The sequence below is a fragment of the Schistocerca nitens genome, chromosome 2 (assembly GCF_023898315.1).
Source record: "Schistocerca nitens isolate TAMUIC-IGC-003100 chromosome 2, iqSchNite1.1, whole genome shotgun sequence".
Classification (NCBI taxonomy): domain Eukaryota; kingdom Metazoa; phylum Arthropoda; class Insecta; order Orthoptera; family Acrididae; genus Schistocerca; species Schistocerca nitens.
In genome coordinates this window covers 108,103,439-108,117,174 of record NC_064615.1, presented here as the reverse complement: position 1 = coordinate 108,117,174, position 13,736 = coordinate 108,103,439, and the positions used below count along the sequence as shown (strand labels likewise).

General features: G+C 43.6%; 1 protein-coding gene across 1 annotated transcript in view; it reads right to left on the bottom strand.

Moving 5' to 3' along the window:
- LOC126234860 (complement factor D-like) overlaps nucleotides 1-13,736 on the bottom strand; it is a 151,758-nt gene that overhangs the window by 128,673 nt on the left and 9,349 nt on the right. Inside the window, exon 2 of the mRNA XM_049943601.1 lies at nucleotides 2,474-2,703. Coding sequence (XP_049799558.1) covers nucleotides 2,474-2,703 — 230 coding nt within the window. The remainder of the gene's footprint in view (nucleotides 1-2,473; nucleotides 2,704-13,736) is intronic.

The following is a 13,736-nucleotide window of genomic DNA, read 5'->3' as shown; positions in this document are numbered from 1 at the left end:
GAGTAGAATAGACGTAAGCAGATGCCTGTTAATACATCCAAACTAAGCGAATATCAAATAACCAGGCAGAATCAGTTAGTCGTTGCAGGAAACGAATTGACACTTCCAGTCACGTTAAAGACGTGATGTGCCCCAATTCTCTATGGTGACTGCAGCTATATATTGCACGTATGCGCCGAAACGCCTGATAAAAAGCACCTGACAATTATTCCGAGAATGATGTACTTCCGGTTACCACTATAGTGGCAGCATTTCTACCAGGTGTTCGGATACTTTTGGTCCCTTGAGAGCCTGGTAAATTTGTTCAGACGATATGCTTTCTAGCCAGCAATAATTGGGGAGTTGTTTGTACCGCTCCCTTGTTATGGTCGAGCTTATGGAAGGAAGCCATGATCCCGTGTGATATCAGTGTGAGGCAGCTTGTAGCTTGTCGGGGACCACAGGAGGCTGCTGCAGCTGGCGTTACTTTAGTCCCCTCTCCAACACGCCGTGCATCAGTGACTGCGATACTGTGGAGGTATAGCAGCCCTTGTTTCTCAGCTATATGGTGCCACTGTCTTTAACTCACCTATGCACCAAGTTAGTACACATCTAATCGATGTTAAGTACTAATTTACAAGATCATATTAAGCTGTAAGTATTCCAATGTGTGAATTGCGTAAATAATGTACTGTGTTACTTGTTAAACATTAATTTTTGAATTTAAAGTGCGGGTCTTTGGGTTAATGAGTAAAAGTGTGAGAAAACGGTGAACATCAGTGTACGAATGCAGTCACATTTTGCAGAAATGTCCCTGGGCGCTTTGCCCAGCTGAAACAAAATGCATAAAAGGTCGAGGCACATGAGAGAAAATAAGTGGGGAGTGCGATGCTCTCACTAAGGCCTACAAAACACAAGTGACGCACAATCGGCCTACAGAGTGAGGGAAGGGAGAAGAGAGGGGAGTGAGAAGGACTTTGACGAAGGAGGACTTTGACCTGTAACACTGAAACAACTGTTTCAGAACATTTCTCAAGGAGGACAGTGACCAGCGGTCTTGAAGGAGAATAACTGTCTCAGTACTTTGAGCCCAGACCTCGACATTGATAATAAGGAGTATACTAGGGCCTTTGTCGTGATACCCAGAATGCACTCTATTGGTAGGTTCCCTTACGTATGTGGTACTAGATGTCTACTAACAGGCCGCTCAGTTTCAGTAAATTGTGGACTGGCGGTTTGCGGTTGTGCAGCCCGAAGCGCCCCAGCTCTGACCCATTGCGTTCAGATTAGGAAAATTTGGCACCCAAGGCATCAACGTGAGTTTAACGTCAAGCTGATCAAGCCACTGAAGCACGATTCTGTTCTTGTGAGAAGAACAATTATGTGGCCGGAAGATGCCATCACAATGAGGAAGTCATTAAGCATGAACGGCCTGGAAAAATGTTCACGTAGCCCAGAGCTGCCATGGTGCCATCAACTACTAGTACAGTTCTCATGGAAGCCCAAGTCGATATCTTGTGGAGTATGATAATGCTTTTATCGTTCTGCATTCGCGGCGCTGTGAAAGCTTACAGCAGCTGTTAGCCTGCTTGTCAGCATCTCACGACACGACCATCGACACGTTGTGACAAGCAAAGTGATTTAACCGACCGGGCTAAATAATTTCGTCGATCCAGGACCCAGCCTCAACAATCTCATGCCCACTGTAATTGTAGTTTAAGATGTTGTTGGGTCAATTTGGAAACACTTTGGAGTTGTCTTAAGAGGAGACCCATATTCAATAATGTGTGCTGAGCGGTGTGGTCTGAAACTCTTATGACTGTACCAATATCGCATTCTGCTGTCATGTTTCCCATTGATAGCCACCTATTCTGCTATATGTGGAGGGTTCAAATGGTTCAGAGCACTATGGGACTTATCATCGGAGGTCATCAGTCCCCTAGAACTTAGAACTACTTAAACCTAACTAACCTAAGGACATCACACACATCCATGCCCGAGGCAGGGTTGGAACCTGCGACCGTAGCGGTCGCGCGGTTCCAGACTGAAGCGCCTAGAACCGCACGGCCACACCGGCCGGCTATATGTGGACGGCAAACGTCCGACCTCCATGTTTTACGAGGCAGCTTGGACGTCCAACACTTCGTTATCTGCTCGCAATTTAAATACAATTCAGTAGCAAACAAATACCCAACCAGCTTCGCCATTTCCGAAATGCCCGTTCACAGACACCGTCAATAATATGCCCTTTGTCAGTGTCGGTTACGCCAGTGGCAGTCCTTACCATCGATGAAATGATTCCCCATTCCTCTCTACTCTGCTTATTATCTTTCCCTGACGAGTCACGTGTGTGCAACGTCACCAGGCGTCATTCAGTATTGTGGTAAGCCGTGCTCATAACGCGTCTGCTCCTCGGTGTGTTGTACAATTACACGTAGCAATCACGGTACGTCGATAATATGACCTAGGCGTGCTTCGGCACTCTAGTACTCACCGGTCTCCTCTCGTTATCAGCCTTCTGCTCCACCCAACAATGGTGCAGAGAGTTCCATTGCGCAGCTCTTCTTCTGGGTCCAGTACGTTCGTGGGCAGGTTGACTTCGTTGACCCGAACGCCCAAGTTCAGTCTTCTCCGCAGTCGAACCAGTGCCAAATCGTTGAGCGTCTTGTTGCCGTCGTAGTTGGGATGAACCACGAAGCGACTCGGTTGACCAACTTGCGCACCCTGCATCCAGTAAAGGCATGTGGGCCGTAAGAATGCTCCTCACTCATTTCTGCACGAAGTATATGTATGTACCTTGTGCGTAATAGCGAAACGCAGGAAAAAAGTGCCTAATTAAGATGTAGCAACGGTAGCTCTCGTTCGACTCTGCCAAGAAGACATCCAGCTCTTCTTCACCATGAGTCTACACTACAAGTGTATATTGGAACAATGAAAAGAAGTGTAAACACCCGCTTAGCCGAACATAAAAGAAACTGTCGCTTCGGACTCATCGAAAAATCGGCCGTAGCTGAGCATGGTTTTTCGAGATGGTAACCACGAAATTAAATTTAATGAGACAAGCGTTCTAGCACGAACATCCCGTTATCATGCGCGCATGTATAGAGAAGCAATAGAGATTCACAAACACCATAATAATTTTAATACAAAAAAGGAAATTTTGAAGTTTGACAAAATATGAATGTCGACGTTGCGCCAGCGGAATGACAATCGATTACTCTTAATCGAGAATGATGACGCCTTCCAAAGATAGGCATACCGTCGGCATCAACGTGACGGATGGTGGTGCCCTGTACGCGCTCTATAAATGCGAGAGTACCTCGAGCCTCAGTGGCAGTAGCTGGACGACCTCAGAAGATGTCTCCCGCAGACGGAGACGAAACGTTAGGTGGAAATTTTATACATCGACCACGGCCTCTCAGCCCGGAAGTTTCAACTGAAGACAACACCGGCCGTGAAAGCCTACATTGTATGATTATTCTGTAAAATTATTTTATGTGATCTGCCGTTTCTTTGAAAGAATGGACTTGCGAGACTTCCAAAATAAAAAGTCGATATATTACAAGGAACGATTAAAAAAGTATCTGTTAGAAGACAATACAGTACACAATCGGTCTGCCAAACAAACAAAATCTCTGTGAGCGCTGACGCAGCCATGCAACCGTTGCACTTTGTTTAGTGAAACTCCGTGTCCTGCTGCATGAAGTCCGTAACTACCCGCTGCACATCCAAGTCCGACAGGAAGAGTCAACCTTCCGAAGACATTCTTTTAAGTGATTGAAGACACGACATTCCGATATGGGGACGTAAGTTATCGTGAAGCAGCAGCACCCATTATAAGACACTATTCGCAATGGTAGGTATCGATAGACATGCTGCCCCATTTACATTCTTCATCACACGATGGTTATCTACTTGTGTTGGCCTTCGACAGCCAAGAAAAGAGTAACAGCAAGTTGGTCCAATTTGGACGCATTTAGTGATAACTCGTTTCCGCGTTAATGCACGAACGTTGGAACAGGAATGCCACACTGATCCTTGTCCCGCATATACACTGAGGTGATAAAACAGCAATAGCAGCAATAAGCACGTATAAAGACGGCGACAGCATCTACATCTACATCTATACTCCGCAAGCTACTTGACGGTGTGTGGCGGAGGGTATCTTGAGTACCTCTATCGGTTCTCCCTTCTATTACAGTCTCGTATTGTTCGTGGAAAGATAGATTGTCAGTAAGCCACTGTGTGGGCTCTAATCTCTCTGATTTTATCCTCATGGTCTCTTCGCGAGATATACGTAGGAGGGAGCAATATACTGCTTGAGTCCTCGGTGAAGGTATGTTCTAGAAACTTCAACAAGAGCCCGTATAGAGCCACTGAGCGTCTCTCCTGCAGAGTCTTCCACTGGACTTTATCTATCATCTCCGTAACGCTTTCGCGGTTACTAAATGATCCTGTAACGAAGCGCGCTGCTCTCCTTTGGATCTTCTCTATCTCTTGTGTCAAACCTATTTGGTACGGATCCTACACCAGTGAGCAGTATTCAAGCAGTGGGCAAACAAGTGTACTGTAACCTACTTCCCTTGTTTTCGGATTGCATTTCCTTAGGATTCTTCCAATGAATCTCAGTCTTGCATCTGCTTTATCGACGATTAATTTTATATTGTCATTCCATTTTAAATCACTCCTAATGCCTACTGCCAGATAATTTATGGAATTAACTGCTTACAGTTGCTGACCTGCTATATTGTAGCTAAATGATAAGGGATCTTTCTTTCTATGTATTCGCAGCACATTACACTTGTCTACATTGAGCTTCAATTGTAATTCCCTGCACCATGCTTCAATTCGTTTGCAGATTCTCCTGCATTTCAGTACAATTTTCCATTATATATATATATATATATATATATATATATATATATATATATATATATATATATATTGTGAATAGCAACAGTCCTACGACATTCCCCTGGGGCACACCTGAAATCACTCTTACTTTGGGAGACTTCTCTCCATTGAGAATCACAAGCTGCGTTCTGTTATCTAAGAACTGTTCAATCCAAACACACAATTGGTCTGATAGTCCATATGCTCTTACATTGTTCGTTGCACGACTGTGGGGAACTGTATCAAACGCCTTGCGGAAGCCAAGAAGCACGGAATCTAGCTGGGAACCCGTGTCTATGGCCCTCTGAGTCTCGTGGACGAATAGTGCAAGCTGGGTTTCACACGATAGTCTTTTGCGAAATCCATGTTGATTCCTACAGAGTAGATTTCTGGTCTCCAGAAAAGTCATTATACTCTAACATAATACGTGTTCCAAAATTCTACAACTGATCGACGTTAGATATATAGATCTATTGCTCTGCACATCTGTTCGACGTCCCTTCTTGAAAACGGGGATGACCTGTGCCCTTTTCCAATCTTTAGGAATGCTGCGCTCTTCTAGAGACCTACGGTACACCGCTGCAAGAAGGGGGGCAAGTTCCTCCGCGTACTCTGTGTAAAATCGAACTGGTATCCCATCGGGTCCAGCGGCCTTTTCTCTTCTGAGCGATTTTAATTGTTTCTCTATCCCTTTGTCACCTATTTCGATATCTACCATTTTGTCATCTGTGCGACAATCTAGCGAAGGAACTACAGTGCAGTCTTCCGCTGTGAAACAGCTTTGGAAAACGACATTCAGCATTTCGGCCTTTACTCTGTCATCCTCTGTTTCAGTACAATTTTGGTCACAGAGTGTCTGGACTTTTCGTTTTGATCCATCTACCGCTTTGACATAAGACCAAAATTTCTTAGGATTTTCTGCTAAGTCAGTACATAGAACTTTACTTTCGAATTCACTGAACGCCTCTCACATAGCCCTCCTCACACTACATTTCGCTTCGTGTAATTTTTTTTTTTTTTGTCTGCAAGGCTTTGGCTATGTTTATGTTTGCTGTGAAGTTCCCTTTGCTTTCGTAATAGTTTTCTAACTCGATTGCTGTACCATGGTGGCTCTTTTCCATCTCTTACGATCTTGCTTGGCACATACTCATCTGCTGCATATTGTACGATGGTTCTGAACTTTGTCCACTGACCCTCAGCACTATCTGTACTTGAGATAAAACTTCTGTGTTGAGCTGTAAAGTACTCTGAAATCTGCTTTTTGTCACTTTAGCTAAACAGAAAAATCTTCCTACCTTTTTTAATATTTCTATTTACGGCTGAAATTATCGATGCAGTAACCGCTTTATGATCGCTGATTCCCTGTTCTGCGTTAACTGTTTCAAATAGTACGGGTCTGTTTGTCACCAGAAGGTCTAATATGTTATCGCCTTGAGTCGGTTCTCTGTTTAACTGCTCAAGGTAGTTTTCAGATAACGCACTTAAATAAATTTCACTGGATTCTTTGTCCCTGCCACCCGTTATACACTTTTGAGTCTCCCAGTCTATATCTGGTAAATTAAAATCTCCACCCAGAACTATAACATGGTCGGGAAATCTACTCGGAATATTTTCCAAATTTTCTTTCAGGTTCTCTGCCACAACAGTTGCTGAGCCAGGGGGCCTATAGAGACATCCAATTACCAAGTTTGAGCCTGCTTTAACCGTGACCTTCACCCAAATTATTTCACATTTCGGATCTTCGTCCATTTCCTTCAGTACTATTACACTTTTTATCGCTACAAAAACGTCTCCCCCTTCACTTCCAACCTGTCTCTGCGGTATACATTCCAATCTGAGTTTAAAATTTCGTTACTGTTTACATCGGGTTTCAGCAAACTTTACGTCCCTAGTGCTATGTGGGCATTGTGACCATTTATTAATGAGAGTAGTTCTGGGACCTTTCTATAGACGCTCCTTCAGTTTACTATTACCACATTACTATTTTCATTCCCTGTTGCGTTTTGCCTGCTGCTACTTTGTCGCGTCTCAGGAGGCGTCTTGATTAGCCGAGCGGTCTTAGGCGCTGCACTCATGGACTGTGCGGCTGGTCCCGGCGGAGGTTCGAGTCTTCCCTTGGGCATGGGTGTGTGTGTTCGTCCTTTGGATAATTTAGGTTAAGTAGTGTGTAAGCTTAGGGACTGATGACCTTAGAAGTTAAGTCCCACAAGATTTCACACACATTTGAACATTTTTGAGGCGTATTGTCGGGCCTAACGAGGGAATTCTCTAACCTATGCATGTTGGTATTCCAGTTTCTATGGGTTTGTTTATCGATTGTCATTTTCTACTTACAACTCACCATTGGTATTTCAATTTACATACTGTCATTTACTCATTTGGAGATTGTGAGTGGAGCTGTGGATTTCAGTTTGTATACTGTCATTTTCTCATTTGGAGATAGTGAGTGGAGCTGTGGATATCAGTTTGGATACTATCATTTGCCCATTTGGAGATAGTGAGTGGAGCTGTGGATTTCAGTTTGTATACTGTCATTTTCTCATTTGGAGATAGTGAGTGGAGCTGTGGATATCAGTTTGGATACTGTCATTTGCCCATTTGGAGATAGTGAGTGGAGCTCTGGATTTCATTTTGTATACTGCCATTTTCTCATTTGGAGATAGTGAGTGGAGCTGTGGATATCAGTTTGGATACTGTCATTTGCTGATTTGGAGATAGTGAGTGGAGCTCTGGATTTCAGTTTGCATACTGTCATTTTCTCATTTGGAGATAGTGAGTAGAGGTGTGGACGCTAGAAATGGAGTGCTAAGTGGAGATAGCGGAACAGTTCGGATATATTCTTCAATTTCAGTTTAGTAGAGCGGTGACAGCAACGGATCTTTCCAGGAGCGTTAGGGCCTGTATGGGGATAGTATCACTGGACAGAGCACGACAAGAAAACGATTTTCTAGTTTTAAGGACGATCTTTTTGACAATGAGAAAGACCTTCAGGGGTTGATGAAGATAGTTTAAAGGCAGTAATACACAATGATCCACGTCACTGTACTCGAGAACTGCCAGATGTGATGAATGATGATTACTTCACGATCGTGCGACATTTGCATGCAATGGGGAAGGTTCAAAAACTGGATGTTGATTCCGCATGCTCTAAGCCAAAATCGCAAAAATCAGCGGGTGCCTTTATGTGCATCTCTGCTTGTTCATCGTCAATTGACTCGTGAGCAATACCCACTATTCCCTTCGTTTATCAGTAACGGTGACGACAAATGCTGTCTTTTTGCTGACATAAGGAAAAGAAAGGAATGGTTGAACCCAAAGAAAGCAGCAACTCCCTGTACAAAGACCTGCGCACATCCACAAAAGTTAATGTTATGCGTGTGATGAAAGAGCAATGGTGTGGTGTACTATTAATTTCTTCCCCGATGTGTAACCGTCACTGTTGACATTTACTGTCAACAACTGAGACGTCTTGTAGACGCAATCCAAGAACAGTGAGCAGGAAGGCTGTGTAAAGTGAATCAACTCTACGATGACGGACGCCCGCATTCTGCTGGACCGACAAAAACCGCTATACAGAAGTTGGGTTTGGAAGTACTTCCGCACGCGCCTTATTCATCTGATCTTGCGGCCTCAGATTTTCACCTCTTCCGCTCTCTAAAGTAGAACCTTCGAGGAACTACCTTTTCGAATGAAAATGAGCTCCCAACATAGCTCGTCGGGTTCTTCACCCCAAATCCACGTGATTTCTACTGATACCGAATCGAAAAGTGACTTCAACGTTGGCAGTCTGTTGTAAATAGTGAAGGAAAATATATTATTTATGACGGTGATCTCTGTTATTGTGTTTATTAAACTTACGGAAAACGCATCCTAATAATTTCTATCGTGGGCACGCAAGAGATGGTTTAAATAGGAAATGTGACAGTGGTTTCGTGAATGATACAGCGCCAGGAAATTATTTTACCGAGAGGGGTGGAGCAATGATTTACACACCGGACTCGCATTCGGGGCGACAGTTCAAACCTTCGTCCGGCCATTCTGATTTAGGTTTTCCGCGATTTCCCTAAGACGTTACAGGCAAATGCCTGGATGATTCCTTTGAAAGAGTATGGCTATTTTCCTTCCCCATATTTCCCTCACTCGAGCTTGTGCTCCTTCTCTAACGACATCGTTATCGACGAGACGTTAAACTCTAATCTAATGGTAATCATTTTCAGACGTTTTTGTGGTATTAAGTACAAATTTGATCCGTTAACAAGACACATTTCGCCTCCTTAATGTAGTTTTCTTTTTTTAGTACGTTTAGAATAACCGAGATGTGAAGTGCGTGATGTGAAAAGTCTGCTTTCGAAACCAAGCATTTACCTTAATACGGACTGACGTAAATAAAGGTTGGTTATGTCGTCTTCCTAAAAATGTTGGGAATGTATTTTGCTATATTTGGTCAGTTTCCAGTCTCCTCTTCTTACAGCGTTCACCAAGAAGACTTTTAGACTCCGACTGATGGAAAAACTGAAGTGAAAAAAAAATTGACAGACATAAAACCACTACACTCAAGGTATAGACCACATTCACAATTCATCTATATAAAAGGAAGTATCACGTGAACGAGTCCACTGGAAAATTAAACGTGTTTCTTTTACACTTACGACTGTAATCAGACTTATTAGCACTCCTGTAAATGACGCAACTTGGCACTTTTGATCAAAACATTTCCACTTTATGAAACATTTCCATAAGAAGCTGAAGTTCTGGGTAACTAACACGTCGGACGTTGGCTTCATAACACCTTGGCATCCCCCCTTTATTATACCTGCCTAGATTTATCCCAGCCTTAACCTTCGTTCGATATGAGAGGTCGCCAGAAACAACAAGTCTTTCGGATTCCACGTTAAATTGCAGGCCTCTTTCCCTGTTTGGATAACTGGGGTACGTTAGGGGATTAGAGACAAGGAAGTCTTCAAAGTCGCATCGAATAGAAAGAATTGCAGCAGGTCATTGACTAACGAAAATTATCTATATACATAGTTAAGTTTCTAAGGAACCTTCGGTCAGCTTGTGCTACTCTCATTGTCCGCTACTTTTACGTAATAGCTCACTTGAAAATTGCAAATAAGTACTCATAGAATAAACTGAGAATAATTCCACTACATTCACACGACCTGAGTAAAGTTATCTTGTCTGCTCACATAAGAGAACTGGAAAGGAAATGCCGGTGATGTACAGCCTGTCGGCAAAATGAAAAGCGAGCAGCGCTCGTGGTGGCATGCAATTGCCTTTTCAGAACGAACGCTGCAGTTACCGCACAGGATGACTACGAATCAGCGCCTCCTCTAGCAGTACAGAAAAGTGTGCAGGGATTTTTGTAGGTTCTAGCCATACCTATTTCTTGTGTAAGTTTCGTTGCTAACTCATATTTGTATTTCACGTAGTGTTAACTCTTTTTGTGGAAAACTAATGTCCCTCGGGCATGTCTTCATAGTGTGTCGCCAGTGATTCGCAAGCTGCACCGTGAAGGGTTGGTATTTCTTTTTGACACACTCTCTAGTTGCTTCTTGTAACGTAGTGAACCACCTGTTCGATCTTTCATTTGCAGACCTATGAAGTAGGGAATTTCATTAACACAGTCCGGCGTCTTATCTTACTTCGCGCTGTTCGATCTTTGATTTGCAGACCTATGAAGTAGGGAATTTCATTAACACAGTGCGGCGTCTTATCTTACTTCGCGCTTCTTCCCTACACATTGTCCCTTCATCTTCATAAACCCTCCGGAACACAATTTGACCCTTGATACGGCTCGACTGCACTTAGACATGGTACACACATTTAATATTTGTATATAATCCAACTCATTTGAAGGTAAACATTAATTTCCTACGATAAAATGAATATTTTTAAGAAATATGCGATTATTTCATTCCTTGCAATGTGGGAACTGTTAGTCTCAGATAAAAAATTAACAGGACCTTTTCTTCTAGTTTAACTTTGTACCGCGAAAAATTTGCGATAGGAGGTGCGGTTTTGGAGAAAAACATGAAGAAGTGACCTCTAAAACTGTTAGTCTCAGATAAAAAATTAACAGGACCTTTTCTTCTAGTTTAACTTTGTACCGCGAAAAATTTGCGATAGAAGGTGCGGTTTTGGAGAAAAACATGAAGAAGTGACCTCTAAACGTCCGCCATCCCAACGTTCACATCACACTAAATCAGCACTTGTATTACGTTGTCAGAATTCAAACTTCTACGACTGTGCAAAAATTGGCGACTACGGCATTTTTCCTCTAATTGATCTTTTTTGGTCTCCGTTGACTGGGCTATTTCAGAAGGTTATAAACTTGGCGAGTGATGCATGATTGAGAACAGTCAAACCACCAATGACGATGTAGAACCTCCTAGTCTTGTAAAAACTGCACTACCATAGGCAATTTCGCCCACAATTATATTGTTCAAAGTTAAGACATCCCCTCCTTAAACAGGGACATTATCAGTCACAGTTACTTTCACCCATCGTACATATCAGATAGACCTGATCGTAACTCTTTTGGTAATGAGTTAATTGTTGCATCCGGCCTTTCAGAAGAGCACAACGGTAGGCCTTTGCTATCACTAACAACATCTGATTTTTCGATTATGCCCATGAATGTTTGATGGCATTCATTTCGGGCTACCTAGGTGGCCAAATCCTTGGCTCCAACTGTCCAGAATTTTCTTCAAACCAGTCAGGAACACCTGTTGCCCGGTAACATGACACATTGTCGTCCATAAAAGTTCCAGCATTGTCTGGGAACATGAAGTACAGGGCTATTACAAATGATTGAAGCGATTTCATAAATTCACTGTAGCTCCATTCATTGACATATGGTCACGACACACTACAGATACGTAGAAAAACTCATAAAGTTTTGTTCGGCTGAAGCCGCACTTCAGGTTTCTGCCGCCAGAGCGCTCGAGAGCGCAGAGAGACAAAATGGCGACAGGAGTCGAGAAAGCGTATGTCGTGCTTGAAATGCACTCACATCAGTCAGTCATAACAGTGCAACGACACTTCAGGACGAAGTTCAACAAAGATCCACCAACTGCTAACTCCATTCGGCGATGGTATGCGCAGTTTAAAGCTTCTGGATGCCTCTGTAAGGGGAAATCAACGGGTCGGCCTGCAGTGAGCGAAGAAACGGTTGAACGCGTGCGGGCAAGTTTCACGCGTAGCCCGCGGAAGTCGACGAATAAAGCAAGCAGGGTGCTAAACGTACCACAGCCGACGGTTTGGAAAATCTTACGGAAAAGGCTAAAGCAGAAGCCTTACCGTTTACAATTGCTACAAGCCCTGACACCCGATGACAAAGTCAAACGCTTTGAATTTTCGGCGCGGTTGCAACAGCTCATGGAAGAGGATGCGTTCAGTGCGAAACTTGTTTTCAGTGATGAAGCAACATTTTTTCTTAATGGTGAAGTGAACAGACACAATGTGCGAATCTGGGCGGTAGAGAATCCTCACGCATTCGTGCAGCAAATTCGCAATTCACCAAAAGTTAACGTGTTTTGTGCAATCTCACGGTTTAAAGTTTACGGCTCCTTTTTCTTCTGCGAAAAAAACGTTACAGGACACGTGTATCTGGACATGCTGGAAAATTGGCTCATGCCACAACTGGAGACCGACAGCGCCGACTTCATCTTTCAACAGGATGGTGCTCCACCGCACTTCCATCATGATGTTCGGCATTTCTTAAACAGGAGATTGGAAAACCGATGGATCGGTCGTGGTGGAGATCATGATCAGCAATTCATGTCATGGCCTCCACGCTCTCCCGACTTAACCCCATGCGATTTCTTTCTGTGGGGTTATGTGAAAGATTCAGTGTTTAAACCTCCTCTACCAAGAAACGTGCCAGAACTGCGAGTTCGCATCAACGATGCTTTCGAACTCATTGACGGGGACATGCTGCGCCGAGTGTGGGAGGAACTTGATTATCGGCTTGATGTCTGCCGAGTCACTAAAGGGGCACATATCGAACATTTGTGAATGCCTAAAAAAACTTTTTGAGTTTTTGTATGTGTGTGCAAAGCATTGTGAAAATATCTCAAATAATAAAGTTATTGTAGAGCTGTGAAATCGCTTCAATCATTTGTAATAACCCTGTACATGAATGACGGCAAATGGCCTTCAAGTAGCCGATAACCATTGCCAATCAATAATCTGTTCACATCACACCACACCAATTTAGAGCCATCACCCGCTTGCAAAGAGCCTTGGCTCCCACCAACGGGAATCGGGACTCATCTGACCAGGCCACGGTTTTCCAGTAGTCTAGAGTCCAACCAACATGTTCACGAGCTCGGGAGAAGTGCTGCAGGCAATGTCAGGCTATTAGTAAAGGCACTCGCGTCGGTCGTCTGCTGCCATAGCCCATTAACGCCAAATTTCGCCGCCAGCCGCTGTGACCGATCGTCTCTAGGCGCTTCAGTCCAGAACCGGGCGCCTGCTAGGGTAGCAGGTTCGAAGCCTGCGTCGGGCATGTATGTGTGTGGTGTCCTCAGGTTAGTTAGGTTTAACTATTTGTAAGTGTAGGGGACTGATGACCTCAGATGTTAAGTCCCATAGTGCTTAGAGCCATTTGAACCATTTTGAACCAAATTTCGCCGTATTGAGCAAGGCGTATGTTCGTCATAGGTCTCAAATTGATTTTTGCGGTTACTTAATGCGGTGTTGCTTGTCTGTCAGCACTGACAACTCTAGAGAAACTTCGCTACTCTCAGTCGTTAAGTGAAGACTGTCGGCTACTGCGTTGTCTGTAGTGAGAGGTAATGCCTGAAATTTGGCATTCTCAGTACACTCTTGACACTGTGGATCTCGGAATATCGAATTCC